This window comes from Setaria viridis, chromosome 8 (genome assembly GCF_005286985.2).
Source record: "Setaria viridis chromosome 8, Setaria_viridis_v4.0, whole genome shotgun sequence".
Classification (NCBI taxonomy): Eukaryota; Viridiplantae; Streptophyta; class Magnoliopsida; order Poales; family Poaceae; genus Setaria; species Setaria viridis.
This window is the reverse complement of record NC_048270.2, coordinates 10,736,638-10,761,942: the sequence shown is the minus strand read 5'-3', so window position 1 is coordinate 10,761,942 and position 25,305 is coordinate 10,736,638. Positions and strand designations below refer to the sequence as shown.

At 41.6% G+C, this 25,305-nt stretch overlaps 1 protein-coding gene across 6 annotated transcripts; it reads right to left on the bottom strand.

The window, feature by feature from the left end:
- Positions 1-1,146: 1,146 nt before the first annotated feature.
- LOC117866623 (disease resistance protein RGA5) lies at positions 1,147-24,123 on the bottom strand. 6 transcript variants are annotated; one of them, XM_034750881.2, is made up of 10 exons: positions 23,198-24,122; positions 19,874-21,826; positions 19,120-19,184; positions 8,608-8,736; positions 8,393-8,508; positions 8,220-8,308; positions 5,336-5,381; positions 4,628-5,131; positions 4,422-4,514; positions 1,147-1,351 (listed from the first exon to the last, which is right to left on the bottom strand). In XM_034750881.2, the coding sequence occupies exons 1-9, from the start codon at positions 23,962-23,964 to the stop codon at positions 4,467-4,469; spliced, it is 3,717 nt and encodes a 1,238-aa protein (XP_034606772.1). In that variant the 5' UTR covers positions 23,965-24,122; the 3' UTR covers positions 1,147-1,351; positions 4,422-4,466. The 6 variants fall into 6 exon arrangements, 5 of the variants coding, with proteins under 5 accessions (XP_034606772.1, XP_034606773.1, XP_034606774.1 ...); XM_034750882.2 differs by lacking the exon at positions 1,147-1,351 and adding an exon at positions 2,422-2,903; XR_004642950.2 differs by lacking the exons at positions 1,147-1,351; positions 4,422-4,514 and adding an exon at positions 7,496-7,561 and having other exon boundaries at positions 5,048-5,131; positions 23,198-24,123.
- Positions 24,124-25,305: the final 1,182 nt, after the last annotated feature.

The window sequence follows — 25,305 nt, the reverse complement described above, 5'->3', positions numbered from 1 at the left end:
GTTTGATATAGTGTATTCTAAATGATGAGTTTTTTAAAAAATATATATTTTGTTATATCTTATTTTATTATTTCTATAACAAGTATGATTATTTAAATGGACTTGAAAAATTGATATTACGGTTTAAGAAGGGAAACGGTTGAGAATCGTACTGAATTCCTATTCCTTGATCAGTTAGAGGCTAGAAGATCTCTAGCAAAAGGAGCACCCTCCATCCTTTTTTTACAAGGACAGCAGGGGAACCCCTACATAATTAGAAGGTACAAAAGTGGCAGACCCAAAAATTACAATTAGAAATTACTCAGCCAATTTTCTAACAAATGTCTGACACTTGGTTTAGCTCTAAGCAAAACTAACTATAACTCCTTGAAAGTAGCTCTCCATCAGTGAAAGAGCCCATTGTAAAAAATGATGCTATTTCTATGACACCAAATAAACCAACATGCCATGTTAGAGTGCTTCGCGAAGACGAGGGGTGAAGGGTAACTTGAGTGGGAGAGGGGAGTAGGCGCAGGGAGAGGTGGAGAGGCAGGGCAGGGTAGGGTTTAATCTTTTCCTTACTTATCTAATTAGATTACTCCCTTTTAGTTTTAGGGAAAAGTGTATTTTTAATCCCTTAAGTATTTTTAAAGTGTGCCATTCATCCCTTACATTTTAATTGGTGCAAATTACCTTAACTAATTATATTGGTGCATTAATCAACCTCACTCTTTACATGATCTTTTATATGTTGAGCCTTCGGTTATCTCAATTAGTGCTTAGTTAAGTGTTGCATCCCTCTTTTTTTTTCCTTGAGGGAATATTCTAAGGGAAAAGCTATAACTGGTTAGTGCGCTTCTGGTTCACCAATTGGCACGCTAACTGCTAGTGCACTAACATGGACGCTTAGATTGCCTGGGCGTTGATTCAACCTTTTATCGCTACACGAATCTCTTGAAGCTAGGTTAGCCGGCCCATGTTGATCAGGGCGTGTAACACCCCTGGCAACACAAATATCCCATAAGCCACTAAACACCACCACAGGCGCCGCAAATGCCCAAGATGCCACAAAACACCCTTGCAACACGTTGGAGTACAAAACTCAGCAGCAAACCACATATACAAAGTATAATGTAGAAGCAACAAAATAAATGAAGCAACAAAGGATAGATAAAGAAGGTGCTCTGAAAGATCATCGTAAATAAATAAAGCCCAAGGAAACAATAAGTATAACTCCAACAGCACTTTAACATTCAAATAAAAAACTCCATAAATTAAATGTTACTTATTTATTACAGCACACTAATATCAACTGTAGACTTTAGAGGTGTATGTGCCGCTAGTTCCATCCCCGCCAACATTCCTCATGTACCTAGAAAGAGTAATGCAAGAGTGAGATTGAGAAAATCACACTAAGCAGACTGTTTTAATAAGCTATTTACACCAGAAGTTCATTAGGTAATAATTTAAATAACCAAATGCGATACAAAGAGTAAAACTAGGTAGGCATCCAAGTTCATTAAATATACCGGCAATGGAAAAGTATATGCAATAAATCTCCAAGAATGACACTTAACAATATGCTGCATATACTCTCGATAAGGGAATACATCAAACTTACCACAATGGAACATGCATACTTCAGGAAAAAAAATTTGATTCCACTCACATTATTTTGAAAGAATGCAAACGCAATGAAAATGGAATCCCCTTCTGCACTCTTACCCCTCCATGGGACATGTAAGAGCGCACATTGTACCCCTCCACGGGACACTATATGATGTTGTACTGGTACAAGTCGTGGCCAGCAAATGGCGAGATAACTTCAACGCAAATATGCCATGCAAGTTCATATGAGATGACTAATTCAATAGATGACTTCAACAAAGGATTGCTGGTCGGCCTGGCTACTTTGGTCATTTGTGCCTTGAATACTCTATTTTGTAATCCTTCACCTTGAATACTTTGGCCTTCAACAAAGTTGCAATCAAATGGCCCAGCAAAATTGATGGCCAACATCCAATACTCTATTTTGCTGGTGAAGGATTGCAAGATTTCATTGCTTTGGGTGATCCCCCAGCTGATGCTCTTTAAGTGGATCATAGATCTCGATTGCTGGTAGCAAGTGGTTGTTGTGGTTGTCAAAACCTTGTGTGGTGAGGGTGTTTGCATGTGTCCCTTTCCCTTACTGAATGCATTTTTCAAGCTTCGATAGGCTCTGAACAATTGAAGGAAGAAAGTGACTAAGAAGATCTTCGGTATATTTTTATTGTTTAGATGCTGTTTGTGACAAGCTCTCCTTCTTTTGTACTTGTTATCATTTTCCTTAAAAAAAGTACATTTCTTGAATAGGAGGCCACACACTCGGCCTCACCAACAAGTTCAAAGTCATGGAGTTTCTTTAAAATAGCTTCACGATGAACTTGAAGAAAAGAAACAAGAAGCAGCACAACCACGATAATAAGTTGCTGATCATTAGAAAGTGTTCAAAGACTTTGTCGGATTTCTAGTCTGGCAGTCCACCTGGGGGGTAGATGGTAGATTTGTAGGCAGAGGGGATTGCAAGACCAAGAATTCGAATGGTAACACAAAGACGCAAGGTTTAGACAGGTTCGGACCACCAAGGTGGTGTAATACCCTACTCATCAAAGCTAGGTCAGCAATGGTGAGGTATGGAATCGTGTCTCTCAGGGGGAAGTCTCTAGCTGCCTTATATAGCCGACGACCTAGGGTTACAAGTCGAATAGGATTTAATCCTAGTCGGTTGTTACAAGAAAATCAATCTAGTTCGGTTACAATCTTACAGTACAAGATATCAAGCCAAAATCTTTCTATCAGGAGATCAACTTGTGGTTCAAACCATCTTGTGTCGTGCCCCAAACATCCCGTATGAAGCATGCTCACTTATCGGGCCAGCCAGTATCCTGGTCGGTAGCGCCACCAGGATGTCAGACTTGAAGATGAAAGTAGAAACTTTCGATGCAACAATGACAATGCAGTCAAAGGAGAATGAGAATTTGAAGAAAGCAATACAAGAAATAGAGTTCCTCCTTAGGAAATTGGAGGCCTTTAGAAGGTAAGGTCAATGATTTTGTTTGCAGGCATATTCTCGTGTCCTAGCAACTACTTAGGTCAGCTTTATTCTTCATGGGAGAGTTATATCATGTATAATGATTTGTTATCTCTGAAGAATAATATGTTTGTGCTTGATCAATGGAGATAAACAATAATTTATAATTTGTGATGGTATATGTGTGTTATGTACGAATAAGATGGGCTGTCAAGTGAAATGCTTTAGTTCCAATGTCGGCTATATGTAAGCTTAGCCCGCATATAATTGGGCCCAAAATGGTTTCCATTAAATCTAAATCCATCTTAACAGAACAGAAAACAACATGGGACTCGGTCCAACAAGTATAGGTCCTATTACAAGTTATGGCGACAATAAATTTTGGGCTTGGTCCAACAAAAATCGGACCTATTACAAGTTATGACAACAACAAATATTGGACTTGGTCCAACAAGAATTGATCCAATTACATTTTGTGACAGACCTAAATATTAGGCTCCATCCAATAAGAATTGATTATAAATCAAGTAATGATTAAACAATTCGTCACATGTCAGCCACATAGCCTAACACACCACGTTATTATCCAGTGTGGCATCTACGTAGGAGTTAGTTTATGATGTTTTTACTAACGTTCTGTAGTTGTCATAGATTTATTGATGCACTAAAATAAGGAAGGTCACAAGTCGTGATTTATGAGACTCAATTAGTGACAAATGGTATTCGTCATACCATTGTCATAAATCATAGTTTATAACACCAAAAATCATGTTTATGGCATATTATTTCAATTAATCACTAATCAACAAAGTTTTTTGTAGTTGTAAATATCATGGCCAGTTTATATCGACGGTGAAATGGAAACTCTCGCAGCCAATTTGAGTCACAGACCACTGATGAAATAAACATTATCACTCTGGTACACAACCCAACAGTGAAAGAAGTATTATCACTGTCGGTTCATGTCTTAAATCGTCAGTTATGTGCATCTTTACTGTCAGTTCACAAACTGACTATGATGTACGAAATTATCACTACCGACATAAATCATGCGAAACCCTAAATCAGCGGTGATGGGGTTTATGAACCGGCAGCATTGAGCTTTTTTAGTAGTTGTGAACTAGAACTGGTATTTCTCTACCAACACCACCGGATATATCACCCTACCTAGTTTCCATTCTCGCTAACCCACCCTTTTACATTTTCGCATTTCATCCTTTGCAGCTAAAGTGCCTTTAATTTTTAGAGTAGTTCTTAATAGAATTGGTTATGCATGGACGGTTTACATTAGATCAACCTTAGATGCACGTCTAGATAGTATAATCTAGTTTTTATGTTCATAGGAGCGATAGGTTATGGATTTTAAAATTACCTAGTTCACCCCTCCCACTCTCAGGTATACGAGCACCGGTTCCTTTCATAATTCCATGTACTTCTTTCTTTCTTGATTAGCTCTCACCTGTGCCTATCAATATAAAGATAAGGGTTAGCCTATCATCTGTATAAAACGTTTTGAATTTTCAACCTAAGTAGTATGAATGGTGATTAATTTGCACATATTTTACTATGCAAGCTTACCTGGATCTTGATGGCATATTTCCGCAACTTTAGGAATTCTTTTTGTCTTTTCCAGCACCTGAAGTTTTTCTGAATAGATAATGCAGATTTCTCCAACACACCATGTGAAACTGCAAATGCTTCGTGAATGGATAAGCAACTATTATGACATGGTTGGGTTCCAGTTTCTTTGGTATGATCTCTACTAAACTCCAGTTCATTAAAGATATCGTCAGGAAGATTTTCAACTTCCTTGTCTGTAACATCGGAATCTTCTTGGTCTTCCAGACTCAACTGCTTTTCAAAAATTTTCTTATGTTGAATTAAATGAGATCCACTTGTGCTTTTTCTTTCATTGTTTATATTCGCTGTTCGGGGACTAACTTCATATGCAGATCGTGGAAATGGTAAAGGTGTCTCACTTGTCCAACCGGATGAACTGCATAATTCAGCTCTGGTAGGAGTACTGCTGTTCTGATTCAATGTGAAAGAATCATTTCGTGCTGTTTCTGAAAAGCTGCTGCCCTAGTAAACAATCAATAAATAAAGGTGAGACACGATATAAACCAGCGATCAAAGATGCATCCAATGCATGTCTTGATCTGTAATAATGTAATATTATTGAGTATCAAAGTAGAATGATGTCTAGCTAACGGAGCAAAATAACGTCCTAGTTAAGCATCGAAATTGCTTATTTTCATTGCCAAAAGAAAGAGAAAGGAGTCAAACCTCTGGAACATCTCTATAGTGGAGAAGAACAATGTGCTCATAAGCCCTGCAAAGATGAATTGCTCCTATCAAGAGGCAAATTGATTTACATACTGGCCAATGAGATTCGAGAAAATAAAAAAAACAGATCATAACAAAAAGTAGAAGTCAAAGTCATGAAAATGGCAGGTATATTACCATCTTCTCAGCAGTGCATCACAACTGGTATACTACCATCAATACACTAAAACGGGGCAATAAAAATGAATATGAAAGATTTAAAAAGAAGATACAGGAGGGTTTTCATGGAGTCTGTACTAGAGGGTGATCGGTAAAATAGGCTCCTGCTATAAAAAGTGAAACCAAAGTCTGCATTGAGTCCATCACATACGGTTTTAGTACTACCAAAACACCATCTGTGGATGATGCAGGTTTGCACCTATCTACAGGACTCATTGAGTCCATCACAAACGGTTTTAGTACTACCAAACACCATCTGTAGATGATGCAGGTTTGCACCTATCTACAGGACTCTCATAAACCGATGGTTCAGGTTTACAAAAATTATATTAATTCACCAGGAATGCAGATGGCTATATGTGGTGACGGTCAGGAAGTTATCAATAGAAAATATGTGTTTAAATATTGGAACCGTCTGAGTTATCTTCATACTAGCGGACAGGTTTTATGCCTACCATCAGATTTATCAAACGAAAAGCAGATGGTTCGTTTGGATTGGTTATGTATTTTCTATTCATAAATTAAACTGTGTGCTATCAAAACTGCTTGACATAATGCTCATGTTTCAGATGGAGTAGGGAGTCGTCTGCATTGTCTTACTCAAATCAGACAGTCGTTGTTGAAGAGGGATTGGTAATATAATGTAATACACACGGTTTTTCTTAGCGAGACAAAAGATTTACATTGCTCAATTTAGCTGATTTCATATAATACATCACTAGCAAGTACACAATGATAATCCAAAAGCAATTACACCTACAGACCTACTAGCTAGTAGACTTCTCGTTCACTACTTGAGTAAGAACAGCTCTATCTACAACTAGCAACTTGTAAAAAAAATATTACAACCAAAACTAACAAAAAAATCGTTATGATTCTAATCTTTCAGTTCCTAACAATCTTTGTGGTACTACCCAAATAATACCCAAATAATCTCAAATGTAAGTTGAAACTTTATTATTGCTATAATAAAGGCCCACAACTACCATGTTAAACGCACTGAAAGCATCTAAGTTATTTTAATACTTCTTGAAGCAAGCCTCAGAGTTTGCAATCCGATCAACTTTTGTCACAGAATACTTCATAATAGGTCATGTACATGTACATATATAGGAATAGTTATGATAATCAAGTTTTAAAGTAGCGTGTGCATCCATTCGCCAAGACAGTTGGACATGCTTGGTCTCAACATTATAGACCATTTCCCAACTCCATATTCAACATTTGGTCTGATATTTTATCATTTGCCAAAAAAGAAAAGCCCAAACATGCAGAAGAACACAATTGGAAAAGGCAAGCAATTTGCAGGCAAAACCCTAATAACCAAATGCCTCAATTAAGAACCCTACTAAGCAAGCAATGGAAAACAAAAAACAAAGAAGTACTAAAATTATTACATAAAATAGTTGCCTTAGTCACCAAGGTATACTTAACGTAATGTTCCAAGATTGCAAGAGATCTTGTTAAATGAAATTTTCCTTTAATTTCTTTCTAAACTCACAACAAGAACCACCACAACCTGCCTTAGTTCATGTTCTTATTTTCATGTCACATGTGGGCCTTGTGGTTGAAGCTCTCTATCCTAACATGACTTCTTTTCCCAATCAACACAGGAAAGGTGATGTGAAACAGGTGTTTGTCCTTCATGGATAGAATTTGATAGTGCCATACTCACCAACATCTTCAGTTTTCATGACACAAGGGGAAAATGACCATGCTCTAGGAGAATAAGGGACGATGCGCTAACCTCGGCATACTATACTCTGAACCTAATGAAATATTTTGGATACGTGAAGTTGTTGGTGATGCTCATAACTAGATCTGAAAATGTCTCTCCAGAAACTTTCCAGTGAGGAGGAAGAGCAATCACAATATAGTTAAGAAAGGAATTCAAGCAAAGAGAATGAAAACAGATTGACAAAATGTGACATGATATCATACCCTGATCCTGCTTCTTATGCATCCATATCTAGATCTGGGATTGCCCTACCACCTGGAAACGTAGCTCTTGACATTTTTGCATCGTTGAGGAAGAGAGTCAACGAGAGAGTGAAAGGGTTTGTCAGGAGGCGCGTGGGAGAAACGAACAGTTGCACTCAGTTGGCAGCGAGCCAAATAACTGAACGTAAATACTATGTGTGGCTGCATTGGCAACATAAATAGACGGCTCGAGAAAAAAAGACAAATGCAAATAAATTTTTCACATAAACGTCAACCATCAAAATAATCATTTTCCTTCCTAAAAGAAAGTTGTAAATGATATATCAAATACACAAGTTAGGAACCGTCTGGTTTCTCCAACTAGATAAAATGTAACGGTTCTATGAGGCTGATCACGCACAATGGCCCAGATATAACTGAGGAAAATTTCTAGCTCTTGGTAATGTCCTGGGTAGAGCTTCAGAAAATAACACAAGTGCACATAAGCCATCGACATTAATAACTTGTGAATGTGAGTTAATGCAATAACCTATACCATAGGACACGAATATAAGTAGTACTGCATGGAGTTATGAAGAATGTAAGTGCTGCACGCGTAGTTATGAAAACGAAATGGTCAGATTTTTCTTCCATGAGTGAAAAGACCCAGAGGACAAGAAACATCTGTATGAAGACTTTCAGAACCATAAAAACGTGAAGAGCAGAGAGAGTAAATAATTCTTACGGGTCAAGCATCCAATATATCCGCCTCTGAAATGTAGGGTTTTTGTCTCCACGAGCATAGTAGCAATTCAGTGCTTCCATGTTATCAACCTAAAATTTCCACCATCGGAACAGAAATACTCTTAGCTAGACCATCATGCAACTGAGTGTTTAACAAAACATAAATGAACTGACCTTGAGGCGCTCATGGGTTTCATTAACGCTCTTCCCATTCTCCTTCTTTTGCCATTCGAATCCATCATTTCGGAAGTACCGAAGTACTCTTCGGTTAATAAGAAACCAAGAACCACCTGCAGTTTCGGTGAATCGCATTCAGTGCTAAAGCAACCAAATGTGCGCAGGCTTTGATCATATATTTACAGGCTGAAACCAAAGGCTGCATTTATTACTCGGTGGCTTCTGTGGAAGCTTATGTGAGATCATGAACAATTCATGATTCCGTAATATCTGCAGAACTTCTTGAGGCTTCAGCCAGCGGGTCTTCATCACTACCTGTTGTAGCTTGTGCATGTCCAAGCCTGAAACAGTAAAACCATAACCAAATTTGCTGATAAGAGATAGGAAATGATAGCAGGCCAAACAATTATAATTTATAAGTATTAAGTGGATGGTTAGCTACAATTCAATTTGATAAATTAATTAATGGACAAATTAACAACCTTAAATTCCAATCGCTACTCTACAATTTCCTCCATTGTCTCACTTAAATATGTTGGCAATGGCTGAGGTGAACTCCCTGAGCTGACTCGCAAACACACGCACACTCTAGAGCTGGAGGTAGGAGAAGAAGATGAGAGAACAGAACACACACACTCAGATTCAATTGGTGCTGCTGAACTACTTGAGCTGCAGCTGCCCGACTACTGTTTATAGAGTACAAAGTCAAAATAAAGTACACAAAGCTATGAGTGTATTTACCAACTACTCTGTACAAGATAGGGCATACTGCCCACTACTCGATCGTGGCATTGCTGCCTTATGCACATCCGGCCAAGGAGCTCCACCTGCTCCGTTGACTTTGCAAAAGGAAGAGAGAAGCAAAGAGCTGAGCAATTAACTAACAAAATAAAAGGAAAAGGAATTTTTTTTTCTATTTTAGCACAACTTCACTTAATAAACATCATTCGTCAAGAACTTAAGTTTTTAAAATCCATGTATACTGAGTGAGTAGTACTGTTGTAGCATTCTGAACTAATAGCAGAGCAAGAAAAAACCTAAGACAATTCGGTTGCATTTTTCGATCGAAGGAGACATCTTTTACCGATCGCTCAAAAGCATTGAAAGATTGCGACTTTGAAGCTAGGCGCCACAGGATTCGGCCATAGCTCGCTACTGCATCGCGCTGGCTCAATGAGTTCGCGCCCTGTCCCCAGCGAATCCAGCAAGAACTCGCGACGCGGTTCCAAAAGCTGCGGCATCTCCTCGCTTGGAAGTTGCTCGGTGGCAGTGCCGCCTGCCAGCAACTAGTTCCCCTGACACGCAAACTTATCGTTCATCCCGCGTCAGCAACGCGCACAACTACCGCTACTGATTGACGGGGAGAGGGATGGCGATGAGCAAGGACCAACTATGAACACGTGACTACGTGAGCGGACGGAGGGAGGGGAAACCACCTGGCAGATTCCTCCTGTGCAACGCAGTGGCGGGGGGAATTAAATTACTTTTGAGCCAATTCCGATCCCGCAGTGTTACTGAAAATTATACATATCCCTTCAATTTGGTGCCACGCTACTGAAAAAGTCCTTCTCCCTCTAGTGGCACTGTTCAAAATTTCTATCCCTTATATGTCATTGCCATCAATTTCTTACCGTTATCTAACTACAACATGTCAGTTTTTTTTTTCAGAAATGACCAAATTGTCCTGTGTGGGAACTGAACCAGCCCATTCAGCACCAGTGTCACACACCACATCACCGATGCCACACCGCCCGCTTCTATAGGAAAAATGGCTCTCTATCCTATAATTGTGATTTCGGTGCTTGAATGACAATATTATTATTGGGACTAACATGTGTATCAAGAATGAGCTCTTGTGGGATTTTATAGTTTCCAAGGATGCAACACAAATAAAGACATCGAAGCCGGGACAAAGAGATAAATGAATTGGACTTGTCCCATGCATAATTATTTTTTCGGTGGACCAAATAGCTTTTATTTCTGCAGAATCATTTATACTATTTCATAAACTTTCGATAGAGTCTAAGATCATCAAAATTAGACTTTGGAGTAAAAAGTTATACTCAAAATAAGATGTGCTGAAAAATAGCCACCGGATGATCCCATCAATATACAAGGACATGCACCGGATGGTCCGATGCTACCATGGAAGTTTGCATATTTACAATATCCTAAGAGTATATATCCGTGTATATATGGATGTCATGACCCCGGAACATCCGACGCTTGAAAATTGTTTGCGTCGGACTTTTGGAGATTCATTCGGTGCTCAAAAGTTGATCAAAACAACTGGTTTTTTTTAGAATCCAACGAGTACAAGATCATCGAAATTGGAGTTCAAAGTTGAGAGTTATGGCAAATTATAGCGCTGGACTAAGCGTCAAACTAATTGGTAGAACTATTTTACTAGACGTTTTTGTATCGACGATTTGAGGTCCATGGGTAATTTATACCCCCTTGTACTCACCCATTTGGAGTGGCTAGAATGTGAAGAGTCCATTGGAGTTCAAGGCACATCATGAACACATCTATGCCCCAGAATGCTAAAAGTGATCATCAAAAGCAATTAGCACAATGTTAGAGAGTGATTAGTGCTAGGATGGGTTTAGAGCGAGTGAGTTCAACGTTTTGCTACCTTGTGTGTGGTTCTAGGAGTGAACCTACCTTGTAAGCTTGGTGCGCCGGCACCTTGGGGTCTTGGTGTCTCGCCAGCCAGTCTTCGACCCTCCAACTTGGTGTGGAGCGGGGATGATGTCCGTGTGCAGGGGACGAGAAGACCTCTTTCTTCATGGAGAAGCTCCGTAGTAGAAATAGCATAAGGGAGTGGTGAGCCTTGCCTTTATGCATGCGAAGCTTCTCATTCGGCTTGATGAGAGCCTTTATGGCGAGCCCAAGACCTTGACCAAGAGGGACTGACCGGGAGCATATCTTTGGTGGAACTCTAATGTGGACTAGGGGTGTCATTTGCCTAACGATAATGCGTGATAAATTATTGTGCCAAATTTGCATCCTTTTAACCCACTCCTTTACATTTTCGCATTTCTTACTTGCAACTTAAGTGCCTTTACATTCTAGAGTAGAATCTTGCTAAGATTGTTCCTAGGTTGCAAAACTCTTTGGGGGTGAGAAGTTTACTAGATCAACCATATATGCACATGTAGATAGCATGATCTAATCTATGTTTTGATGAATGGTATTTGAAGCCATAGCTTAAGGTCATAGCTTAAGGTTTTAAGTTCACCTAATTCACCCCTTCTGCCTCTTAGGCTACAAGCACCGATTTCTTTTAACTTTGCTCGAAACAAGAATGAGATCATGTAGCGCAGAGCCGCCGCGCTGCCCGCTTTCCACGCCTGTCGCGCTGGCTTGAACCCTACATCCCCACCAGGCCACCACCGAAGGGGAGGAGCTGACTGCTGAGGAGATCGATGGAGTGAGGGTAGGAGAGCTTGGAAGTGTCCCCTTCCATATCTAAGGAGAACTTTACTTTAACGGTAATGGTAATGCTTCGGTCAGGACATCCGATACCCCAACCAAAAATCAGACACCCAAACCGAGTGACCATGTTGTGGTTGGAAGTTTTGGTTTCATGATTTTATTGCGATAGACACGTGATGATGTTGCAGCAGGGGAGACCCTTCAACCCCAGGACAGATGTTGTCGTGGAACTTTTGTATATTTTTGTTGTGATAGGTGTGCGCTGATGTTGCAAGGGATTTCAGTTAGGGGGTGTTTACCAGCACTCCACTTTAGAAAAAATAGCTCCACTTCACCAACTTCACAAAATTGCCTGCCAAACACGTTCAGCTCCATGAACTCCAGCTCCAGAAAAAATGTGGAGCTAGGGGTCAGATCCACATTTTCCTAGAGTACCTCACGGGGTGCTCCAAAACCATCAATTTCAGACTTCCTCGTGGAGTTGGGGGTTATTTACCCACCTTTACAACTCGTTACACGATGTACCGATTCGTTTCTAATTTTTCCATGCCACCCACACCTGCCGCCACCATGCTATGCGCGCCACCCTCGCTGGTCGGGCCTCGCCGCCCCCTACCCACATCAGCCGCACCCACGCTGCCCTTGCTCGCCGAACCTCGCCACCCCCTTCCTGCGTCGGCCACGTGGTCCCTGCTCGTCAGACCGCAACGCGTGCACGGGACACCGCTCCACCTCGATGACCTCGAGCTTTCGGCCCCGGCCTCCGAGCGCACCGCAGCGAAGTACCCCTAGGACGGGGAGGCGCGCACCTACACGCTCGCTGACGCCGTCGACCACGCGCTCGCCTTCCATCCGGGCCCCGTCGCGCGCTTCCGCCTCGCCCGTACATCCCTCGGCGACCGTGTCCCTGTCGCCAGGACCCTAGTTCCGAGACCTTGCTGCCGCCAAGCACGCCGGTGAGGTCTCCCTCTACACCCTGCCTGAGTGGTGCCACCGCTCTCGATCCCGTCGCTCCGACCGCTGGCGCATCCGCTGGTGGCCGGGTAGGAAGCCAGCAAGCAGCCGCCTGCACTAGCGGCAGGCGAGGAGGCCGCCGCGTGGGCACCAGCGGCGTCCCCGGTCCTGGACGGGGCGTGCTTTGAGGGCGAGGAATTTTCGTAGTCACCGGAGAGGAATTTTGTAGTCGCCGTCGTCGAATCCATAGGTGTGATCCAAGTGATCCAAATTTGGGTTCTGATTACTTCGATTACTTCGAGCGCAAGCAGAGGAAGAGAAGGGGTGAAAAGAGAAGAGACAAATATGTGGGCCCATTCACAAAGGGTAAAATAGACTATTCACAACAAGCGCTCATGTTTTTGGAGCTGGAGCACTACCACTAGCCAAACACGTGCAGTAGCTCCATGTTTTTCTGGAGTTAGTGGAGTGAAGCTGGGAAAGTGTGGAGCCGGTGGAATGGAGCTGATTTTTGTGAGGTGAAGTGCTGCCAAACATCCACTTAATATGTGATGTTTAAATGGTTATTTTCGGGATGTTGGACATGTGACGGGAAGTTTCAACAATTATTTTGGAATGTTGCAAAAATTTATTTTAGATGTTTCAATAGTTATTTTTTCATGTTGCACCTTCTTTGTGTAATTAACTAATTGTATTTATTTTACAGATATTTTTGAATAAAAATATACTTTTAGAATGTTGCATTAGTATTTCTAATATGTTACGACTATATTTTTGAAATGTTGCAAAAGGTAAATCTTAATGTTGCAAACTTTATCTCTACGTGATGTCGCTCTCCATAGATGTTGCATCAAACATGGTGTCACGTTGCCGCTGGAATTTTGTATTCCGGAATTTGTATTTGAGAATCAGATAAAAGAGTCATTTTTACACGTCTTTTTACACGTCTTTTTAGTGTTGCAGTGCATACAGTGATTTCTAATATTGCATAAGTTAATTTTCACCGTTGTAATAGAGCATTCGAAAATTCCTATCAGACGTCCGAGCGCTAGTAGCTCCGTTATTTTAATACCCATTTGCAGAGGAGATTGAGCGTTTCTCCTCAGTAGCCGGTGCTATAGTGCTGTGGTTCAAACTGATTGTACTAATCGATCGATTTCTTCATCATGTACATTTGATCCTGATGCTCTTTCACCTCAACGTGGAGATGCAGCTTACAAGACTTAGTCCTCCCATGTGCGTGATTGCTTCGTGATTATGCATGCCTGCCAGCCGGGAGCTCCGACGTGCCTTCCGGAAGACATAAGCAATCCATCTTTAAAGTCCATATTAAACCTAATTACAACATTTTTTTAACATTTTTATGTATTCATCAATATTTGTTGGCACTCATCAACATTTTTTTAAAGAGTTGTCACCAACATTTCTTCACGTTGCCCAACCTTTTTTATGTGTACCAATATTTTTCTTTAACTTTTTTTACATTCACTAATATTCTTGCTTAATATGTTTTTACACGCATCAACTTTTTTATTCACCAACATTTCTTGGCTCAACATTTTTCACACTCAATAATATTTTTTACGTTAAAAAATGTTGAGATACTTCATTTAAAATGTAGATTTTAAAAATATAAAAAATAGTCATATTGGATCTTACATTAATTCTCAGAAATACAATAGTTTAAACAGAATTTGAAACACATTCACGATTCGAGAGAAAAATGAGATCAAAGTTTTAAATATAAAAGATTCTCTCCACCCACCCATATAAGGGAGCAAACCTCATGGTGACATGTGTCCGGGTCCACCCAAAGCCATGCGCACTCACTGTGCTCTCCTCAGATCCAATCTCATATGTTGATTTAAGTTTGCACCAATCTTAAATAGTGGAAGGTGAGTAATCTTAAATAGTGGAAGGTGAGTTGAATATTTTCTTCCCGAAGATAGATTGGATTTCCACTAGCGGCTGCATGTCTAGACCCTAGGGGCTCTTTGTGGCTCTCTTTTGTGGCGTGTGGAAACTAGTTAAGCCTCATGATTTAAAGCCCAAAGGTCCAACTAGAAATTTAATTCAACATTTTAACATATTAAACTCAAAATTTTATAAAATCAAACCAACATCTAAAAATAGTATATTCAACATTTTTAAAAACATCGATCAACATTTTGTAGAAAAGAAATACTCAATTCAACAACCACTACGGGACACAGGCAAATTGCCGAGTGCCAGGGGCACTCGGCGAAGGGCAGAATACCCTCGGCGAACCGTTTGCCGAGTGTAACACTCGGCAAACGGCACACGGCAAATGTTTAGTCGGCCAACACTAGTTCGCCGAGTGTTTTGTGTCGGGCACTCGGCAAAGACTTTGCCGAGTGCCCAGAAAACACTCGGCGAACAATTATTGAAAATAATAAAAAAAAAATCATGTTCCACCTGCTTCTGCTCCGCCGCCGCCACCTGCTCCGTCGCCGCCTGCTCCGCCGCCGCCGCCGCCGCCACCATCCACACCGCCGCCAGCCACCGCCACTGCTTCCCGCCGCCACGCCATGAAGCAGATCCGGTGGAGGGGCGGCGGGCGGCGGCGGATCCGGGGCCAAGGGCATCGGGCGGCGGCGGATCCGGGGCCGGGGGCGGCGGGCGGCGGCGGATCCGGGGCCAAGGGCGTCGGGCGGCGGCGGATCCGGGGCGGGGGGCGTCGGGCGGCGGCGGATCCGGGGCCGGGGGCGGCGGGCGGCGGCGGATCCGGGGCCGGGGGCGGCGGGCGGCGGCGGATCCGGGGGCGGCGGGGCTGGGGGCGCCGGGCGGCGGCGGATCCGGGGGCAGCGGGGCTGGGGGCGCCGGGCGGCGGGGGGCTCCGGGCGGCGCTGGCAGCGGGGCTGGGGGAAGGTGTGGCAGCGGGGCCGGAGGAGAGGAGAGGGGAGGGGGCCCGCCGGATCCAGCCTCGAGGCGCGCGTGCGCCGGCGGCGGCGGCGGCAGGAGGCGTGCGGCGGCGGCGGCGGCGGCGGCCGGAGGCGTGCGGCGGCAGCGGCGGCGGCAGGAGGCATGCAGGAGGCAGGAGGCAGGAGGGGAGGGGAAGAGTGGAGAGTGGGGAGAGGGGGCCGGGCCGGGGGTGTTTTAATTTGTGGGCCATCCATCTGTTTGCCGAGTGTCCTACGTGGACACTCGGTAAACGGTTGATTTGCCGAGTGTCCACCATACGACACTCGGCAAATGTTTTTTGAAAAAAATTTAAAAAATATCCAACAGTTTCAAAAAAATACCAAATTTTTACACGAACCAATATAGGTTCTCTACTGACTATACAAAAAGTTTTGTAGTCAAACCGAACTCGACCGTCACTTCGACTCTAAATTTTATCGAATCCTTCTCAAAGTTACAATATTCTTCTTCTGAGATGCTTCGGTTTGTAATCATAGTACATGATGAAATGTGCAAAACCTTCTCAATTTTTTCCACAGCCTCCACGTATTATATCATCACATCATGGCAAATCTCATAATTTTCAGACTTTAATTGTTTTTTTACAATTTAAAAATACTACTGCCACACGTTCATGGTCGTGTTTCCTGAACAAGATGTTCGAAATTCTTTTCATTTCATGGGTCAGGTCTCAAATTGGTCCAAATAACATGAATATTATTTTTCTACTCATTTTATTCCATAATTTGAATCACTTGCAGTTCAAATTTGACTTATACCAAAAATTCCCTTGAAATGCAATTAATTAAATAAATATAGCAAATAAATTCAAAAATATACCAAATTTTAACATGGAGTACCACATGTTGTATGTGGGGAGTAGAAAAAATTTCATGGTGAAAAGAGAAAAAAAAATTATTTTTTTGCCGAGTGTAAAAAAAACACTAGGCAAACCCCCTCTTTGCCGAGTGTTTTTTTTGACACTCGGCAAAGAGGGGGCTTTGCCGAGTGTTTTTTATTTGACACTCGGCAAAGCCCCGATTTGCCGAGTGTTTTTTTTTTGCCGAGTGTTTTTGGCTTGGCACTCGGCAAAGAGCTTGTTTGCCGAGTGTCCGAGAAAAAACACTCGGCAAAAAGAAAACACTCGGCAAATTTAAGGTTTCCCGTAGTGAACTTTTATGATCTATTTCAACATCCGAAAAATTAGATTCAATATTTCTCAATACCAAATTCGACATTTTTCAAATTAGCTTTTGGGTGTTTCTTCTCTTCTACGGTGACGGCAGTGGCATCGGTGCACACACGACGGCGGCGGGCAGCAGCCCACAGCGGCAGAGTAGGCAGACGATGGCGGCGTTAGGGGTGGTGCACGCGATGACGTGCGGCCCGCGGTGGCGGAGTAGGTGGATGACGACGTGCGGCCTGTGGCGGAGTAGCAGGCGGGCGACGACACTCGGCCTGTGGCAAGTAGCATGCGGACGACGGTGTATGTGCGGCAGGGGAGCAGGCGGACGACGGTGTGCGGCAGGGGATACGAGGGCGCCGCACGGCCGCGGGGGACGACAGGCGTCGACACGCGTGGCAGCGTAGGGGCGCAGGGAGTGGCGGCGCGCGAACTGGAGCTGAAGACGGTGCGCAGGAGCGCTAGGGTTAGGGAGAAGATGAACCGCTTCCGATGGACAATATACATTGGAAGCCCAACAAAAAACATGCTTCCGGAAGTTATATAGGATCGCAAGGCACCATGCGCCAGGCCACTCGCTTACCCTGCAGGCCAAGAGAGCCAGCTTAGCCGTGACCACACCTGCCTACCCTGCCGTAGGAGTGTCGTCAGCTTACCGATCCTCTCCACCTGTCCACCGCGTGCGCAGCATAGAAAATCAATGGAGAAAATAACAGAGAGAAGGGATGGCGGAATGAGGAAGAGAGCACTGACATGCGGGCCGTTTGGTGGTGAGAAGAGGCAAGAGACAGAGAAAGGGGCATAATAGTCATTTCCTATCTAGATGGCGAGAATTTGATGGTTATGGCATGAAATGGATGGAAGTTTTGAACCAGTGGCACAAAAGGGAGGTGGACTTTTAGTGGCACATCAGTGATATAATTTCCAGTGATATTGAGGAATTGGCTCATTATTTTTAGTTTGAGGTGGATGCTATGCTAACTTATATATTAAGCAAGGGTCACGGTCACAGACTTGCGCTTCCTTAACATCAGCAGTAATACCATATCAGTTTCTCCACCGGACATGATCATTGCGTCGAGAGAGAACTTTGATAGCACCATCTTCATAGAACTTGTAATTGTTCCTTGTTGGTCTATTTGGTGCCATAGGAATGCAATAAATTTTGACAATGCTACCCTCTTACTGGGACGTCAGAGGTGTTTTTTTTCAGAGAAGAGCTTGCTCTAGTTGTGCCAAGAGCAAAGCCATAGAAAAAGTTGTTAAAAATTTGGCTGAGTAGTTTTTAACAGTGCCCTTCTCTTTTTAGTTTTTTTGGACTTGTCCATGTAACCTCTTATATATATATATATATATATATATATATATATATATATATATATATATATATATATATATCTTTCTCATTAATATAAAATAATTGTGGGAGCTCCACCTACCATTCTCCTCAAAAAAAAGGAAAAAACTCTAAATTCCTCCCCTCAGGTTTAGCCAAACTCTGGATAACCCCTAAACTATTTTTTTGTTCACCTTACCCCCTAAATTATAACATTTGGTTCAATTTACCCCTAATGTAATTTTTCTTTTTTATTTCTCCAAGTCAGAATTTAATTTAAATTTTTGCAGGGTGGTAGCTAGTGGACATCATAATGTATGTTAAAAAATATGTTATGAATTTTTCATATAATTTTATATCCTAAGTATTAATTTGTTATTAAATGTCCTATCCTATTAAAATAATTATAAAAAATTAATGATGTATTTTTATAACATGTGTTATGATGTCTACTACCATCTCAGCAAAATTTTAACTTAATACTTCAGTTTTACATGAACAAATAAAAAGATAAATTGTAATAGGGAGTAAATTGAACCAATGACATAGTTTAAGGGGGTAAACTAAACCAAAAAATAGTTTACAGGGTTATCCGGACTTTCTGTACTTGAAGTGAGTAATTTGGACTTTTTTCAGAAATATATTATCGATATCAGTTTTGTAAAAGAACTATATTTGCAGATGTAGGCTTTAACTTGTAAAGCAACTACAAGATTTATTTTTATAATCTAAGACATAAGAAATGCATTTAGAATTCAATTACATTTTCAGATCTGGCTATACAATTGTATTGTTTAGTTGTATAATCTTTGCTTATATGACTGCTTGAATCTGTCAAAATTATTTTCCAATAAAATAAGGTTATGCAGTTTTTACGAGTGGAGTAGTTACCTGGACTAGGAGAGCTTTCCAGCAGATCAGAAATCTGGGGAATCCTGAGAACAGCATCATCCATTCTGTTGCGTACATACGAGAGGAGAAACAATTAGTAATGTCGAATACTTTGGTGTTCAATCTCAGACAAATATACAAATCATATAGTCAACATTAGACTAGCAAACGGTACCAATTAATAATGATGATGATGAACAAAAAGTTATTGTAGGCTAGATATAGATATAAACATAGATGTAGATTGGACACAATGTAAAACTTGATCTAGCTTTTCAGTTGATATTTATTTATCTCACGCTTTTAAGTTCCATATATATTCGCATAGTTAACTGTGTGCTTCATAAAGCAACTTATCCCGTCCTATTTTATTTAGTGCTATTGAGTAACCAACTCCAAATTATAAGTTTGACCATAATAGTTCAGATCCAATTAAATTTCGATTAGCTTGGACAGTCATAAATTTGACATCCATGTGGAAGAAAAGAAAAAACTAGACAAAACAAGATCTATCACCAATTTGTTGGCTTGGATGATTAGATACATCCAATATCAGTTTGTCGTAGGCAGTAATGTAGAATAATATTCTACAAGTATACATATACGATGAGAAATTTGTACCAAATATTTTCTATTATTTAACATAAAACTGGATTGTTTTATATTATATGTGAGAAAAAGACAGTAGAAAGGGCAAGTAATTATTTTTTATAAGGCACTAAACAGGTTTTGGGGGCAAATGAATGTCACGTACTCTTCCACAATTGAATCGACTCTTCCTATGCTGAAGCTCAGAGGCCTTGAAAACCTACAAAGGGTGTCCTTCAATGCACACTCTGCGGCTATCCTGTCGGGTTCCTCTGCACCGGGGGCTGCCCCAATTCGTACAGTGATATCTTGGATATTTAACAAGTTCTCGATGCCGGTAATGATATCATCATAATGCTCTCCTTTGTGGGCATTAAATTTTAGATCGAGCCACCGAAGATTTGGCATTGCTTTTTCTTGAAAGGCAAGGTGCAGAATACCACGTCTGAACTTGAAGTATTTTAGAACTGGGAATGCCGCACAGTTGAATATAATTCTTTCTCCAGTTGGTTGCCTGACATATAACGAGAGAACAATGAGTTCCTGTAACATGGCGATTCTGTTAACATCATCATCTGTCAGTTCCCTGACAACAATTTTCAGAACGCATAGCTTTCGGAGCCGTCCAATACATTCCGGAAGACTTGAAAAGATGCAAATTGGTGGCAATAACTCGAGTCTCTGAATAAATATGGGTAGAGAAGACACGCTCCATGAGCAGTCTAAGTAAATGCTTGTGCACGAAGCACCAGGAGCGAGAATTAGAGATTTTAGTTTGTCATGTTTCCCCAGGGAAGAGACAAGAGCTATAAAGTTTCTCTTCAGATGGTCAGGCCGTTCTGTAGAATAGGTGAGATGAAGATCTTGCAGGTTAGTCATGTGACCCAAGCTCCGTATATTGTCCTCAGAGTTCCTGCTCAGGTCAAATGATTGAAGCGTACGTAGAGATATCATGTGGATGATACCATCGGGAAGATTTATCTCAGCATTAATACGGAGGTGCAACAAGCTTGGGAGTCGAACAATATCTGATGGAACGGTAGTTATTCTTGCATCAATTTCCAGTGTTTCCAAGTATTGCAGTCCATGCATAGTGGGCGGTAGTTTTACAGTGATATCAGTTGTAATCTTCACGTATCTCAGCTGCAACAATCTGTCGATTCCAGTGAGGTCTAACTCTTCTTGATCGCCCCATATTTCAAGGATTAGAATTCGAAGAACCTTAAACTTTATAATCCAAGGCAGGCACTCAACAAGTCCATAAAAGACTAGTGATCTCACCGAGGATAGTGTGATTCCTTCTGGTTTTGTTGCATATTTAGTATTGCTGAATCTGAGAGACAATCGACGAACTTTGGTAGAAAGCTTTGTGATGTTATTGGAGTAATCTATCACAGTGGTGAAATTCTCTTCTATGGACATGTTCCTAATAATTTCAAATACAGTTGAGTGCAGTGTATAGAAGATTACACCGTCTGGGATATTGATATGATTGGGTTGTATCAGTCCCCTGCAGACAAGCTCACCAAGGTAGCACTCTGCATCTGTGTTGCTATATTCTTCTTCTGCGACTATAAAACCTTCGGCGCTCCATTGCTTCACCAAATCAGCCTTTAAAAATGTATACCCTTCAGGATACATACTAAGATATAGCAGGCATGTCTTCAAATGGTGTGGAAGACTATTGTAGCTCAGGCCTACAATTTCTCTTATTGGCATGCCTTCTGAAGTGAGACTATTTCTCAATCTTGAAGATAAATACTCCTCCACATGGCGCCACAATTCTAAGTTGTCCGGTCGACTTGCTAAAATGCTAGCTATGCTAATGATAGCAAGTGGCAGACCACCGAATGTACTTATAATTTGTTCCGAATTTTCCTTCAACTGTTCAGAGTGCTTAAAGCCAAACACTTTATTGAAGAATAATTCTGCGGAGTAATTTCCACTAAGTGGCTCCATCTTAAAAAGAGCATCAGATTCATAATCACAGCACTCTAGAGCTACTTCCTCAATATTTGTTGTTATTAGTATTCTGCTACCATGGCTATCTTCTGGGAAAGTGCTGTAAACAATATCCCATGACGTTGTTTCCCACAAACCGTCAATTATAATGAAATACCTGCCAAATAATTTAGAAATGTTACAAATATGTTGTGCCAGGCTAGGTGGAATATATAGCAACTTCAGACACATGATAACAGAAAATGTGAAGACAAAAATAAGAAACATGAAAATATGTTTTGTTTTGGGCCCCCCGTTTCCCAGATAGTTTTACTTTATACTTATTTGACCTGATAAACTTCAATGTCATTAAGTTTATTTGTAAGATCTGAAACATTGGTAACTTCTTTTATCCCACTTTCAAAGTTTCTTGTTGTGTTAGAAGAAACATAATAAGTTTCTTGCCAATAGTAGCATATGCCTTTATCATTTTCCCTTTTTCTTCCGAATTATCTTTTGTCAGATTTCATCTTTATTACTGTGGTTATTGTGGACAGGTGGGTGGACTTTTAGGCAGCAGGCGCTGATATTCCACCAGGATGGAAGATAATAAGGGGCGTTTGGTTCCCTTTACTTATTTTTAGCACGTGTCATATCGAATGTTTAGATACTAATTAGGAGTATTAAACGTACACTATTTACAAACGTATTACATAAGTGGAGGCTAAACGGCGAGACGAATCTATTAAGCCTAATTAATCCATCATTAGCAAATGTTTACTGTAGCAACACATTGTCAAATCATGGACTAATTAGGCTTAATAGATTCGTCTCGCCGTTTAGCCTCCACTTATGTAATGGGTTTTACAAATAGTATACGTTTAATACTTCTAATTAGTATCTAAACATTCGATGTGACGGCAAGCGGAACCAAACCAGGCCTAAACCTCCACTGCACATCCGTTGGGCCTAAATTTCCATGATTCTCTTTGGCCCATCATTAAGGGTAACCGATTTAACCCACATAATCCTTGGAACATTTTACATGGGTTTTTTCACCTCCATATGGGAATATGGGATCATGGGCCTCGTCCTATAGCTATAAGCCCGTGACAAGCTATTACAAAAAATTGTTCCAAGTGAACATTAAAATATTTCAGTTGAATACATAAAAAATCATTCCAAACTAAGAAAACGATATTCCAAACATATAGCAAAATTATTCCACTAGCAAGCTATTAGACAATATTACTTCAGAGATAACTAAAATTGTTCCATTTGAATAAAAATGTGTTGTCGAACAAGAAAAAAATGACCGAAGAATCTAATAGAAACGTTCCACCAGTAAGCCACCAAAAATTGTTTTGCAGAAAAACAAAATTTCTCCAGTCGATGAAAAAATTGTTCCAAACCCAATAAAAATATGTTATAGAGTATAGTATAATTGTTCCAAGATTTTAAATCATAATCATTGCATACTAGAGCAAAAAACCAGAAAGAACAAAACAACTTCTTGGAAAAGGAGGAAGCACAAGGTTAACATCGATACCTTTTATGTTGGAGATGCTCTCTTAGGATGCCAATGAGCTCTTGCACGCAGAGGCCATATCTGGGTCTCTGATGGTGATGGACCTGGGAGATGATGCTACGGAGAAGCCTCCTTGCATCAGGCATCTTTGAGGCTCGCACAAAAGCTCGACACTCGAACTGTGCTCCCATTTGATGGTACACTTCTTTGGCAAGCGTAGTCTTACCAATTCCCTCAGGTCCAAGCACGGATACTACTTTCATCCTCTGCTCTGCTTCGTTGCTAAGCAAATTGATAAGCTTGGTTGTCGAATCACAAATACCAACGAGGTCCGTGGCTTCCTCGCTGGGCGTTGTTTGAAGCCTCACTTGTCCATCAGCAACCATGGACATAGGACTGGATGCCCAACGACCAAGATCGTACCTTCGGTATCTTTCGCGGGCGTGCTGCACCAGAATGTAAAATTCTTCGATCTCGAAGGGGATCTCGTCACCAGTATTGTAGGAGGGGCGTACAGCCTTGTCAATGTAATCCTCGATGTCATATGATAGATCGCGCACCTCGTTCATCCAGAGTTTGGACATGGTGTTGGGAGCTTCCACCCTTGAAAGATCCATAAGCATGGGAATCATTTCTTCCAGATCTTGTTTGAGTAGGCAGAGTATCTCGAGCTTGTCCTTCAGTGGCTCTGGCACCTGATCCCCTGGAGAGAACAGCAAAGAACCGAGCTTCCGAAGAAGGGAGCCCATGGCGCCCAGCGAAGAACTGAACATCGGTATGATCTCCATCTCTCATGAGATGAAACAAAAGCATATAGAAGGGAAAGTGGAACCGGGAAAGATAGGATAGGAATGCTTGCTTGAACAACAGATGTTCTTCTATCTGAGTACCAAGCGAGTTAAACCAGCAGATATTCCTGCAGCTCCACAGGGCCCCCAATACGTTCACGGGATGTCCACACTATGAAGTCTTGCAAAAGAGTCCCTCGCGTTTGCTTCTTTCCAGTTTCTCACTTCAGGCTCAGAATTACTTTTTGGACACATGCAAACACACCAGCTGAATATCAATTCAAAGTACAGCGTCTGTAATCACAATATGATTTACAAGCTTTCATTGACATAAAGATTTGAACATTGTTAGGTTGGGTTGTGCTTGTTCCCACTGCATAATTAAGTGATTGCTATTGACTATGCAGGTGTCAGATTATCTATTTTTCAGTCAAGTCCCCAGATACACTTCTTTTGTGTTTCATATATAGTTTCTTAACATACTGAGAACCAATGGTGGTCACCCTTGGATGATGAGTGATTGACAACGTTATGTGGAATGATGTTGCTTTTAGCTTATGATGTGCAAGTGTAGGATGGGACATGACGGCCGACGGCGTGCGGTGAAGGTCAAGCGAAAGGTTCATGCCGATGGACCAAGACCGGTGAAGGGTGAACACAAGTGGCTCGGACCGAGGGACCCGAGGAGTCCGGGTAGAGTCATGGGCAATCCACATGGTGGACGGAAGGGTGAGAGAACATGACAGGATGGAGACGGCATCAGTCAAGTCGAGCGGGAGGCTTAGCGGAGGCCGGACACAAGTCGACATTGAGAAGGTCGCGTGACGGCCAAGCAGAGATGGACGGTTTGGGTAGTTTGGGCCTCAAAATCAGAATGCAAGCAATTTTTCCGATTTGGGCCTCAAAACCGGGGGCGAGCTCGGTGCGACCGGAGCTTCGAGAAGGAGGGCATGCAGCATCATCACGAAGCTTGCGTCGAGGCGAAGCAAAGTCGTGAAGGTGGCGTGTCTGTCTGATGCGTCTACAAAAATTTAGACCAAAATACCCCTGCGTGCGTAGTTATCTTAGTTGTAGTTGTAGGGGTATTTTCATCATCAGCCATGGACTATATATATATTAGAGTTGGCTGGTTTAGAGGAGGACTTGGAACCCTAATTTTAATTGCTTAGAGGCTAGCCAAGTACCTAGAGAGAGGAGAGGAGGGAGATGAGAGGCTGAGAGCTTCTTTTCTCTTGATTTCTCCGTCCTATGGGAGGATGAAGGGTGGAGGCTAGTCCTCATCTTGTAAAGATGTTGTCTTCGTGATTTAGTCGATTTTGTGTCTCAAATCTGTGACTAAAT

What these genes read in the sequence shown, in the direction of transcription:
- LOC117866623 (XM_034750881.2), bottom strand. Translation starts at nt 23,964, where the DNA reads ATGGAGATCATACCGATGTTCAGTTCTTCGCTGGGCGCCATGGGCTCC. An exon ending in GAGCATCTCCAACATAAAAG is followed by an intron (nt 21,827 to 23,197) that starts GTATCGATGTTA and finishes ATTATTTGGCAG; the next exon opens with GTATTTCATTATAATTGACG. An exon ending in GGAAAGCTCTCCTAGTCCAG is followed by an intron (nt 8,737 to 19,119) that starts GTAACTACTCCA and finishes TTACTGTTTCAG; the next exon opens with GCTTGGACATGCACAAGCTA.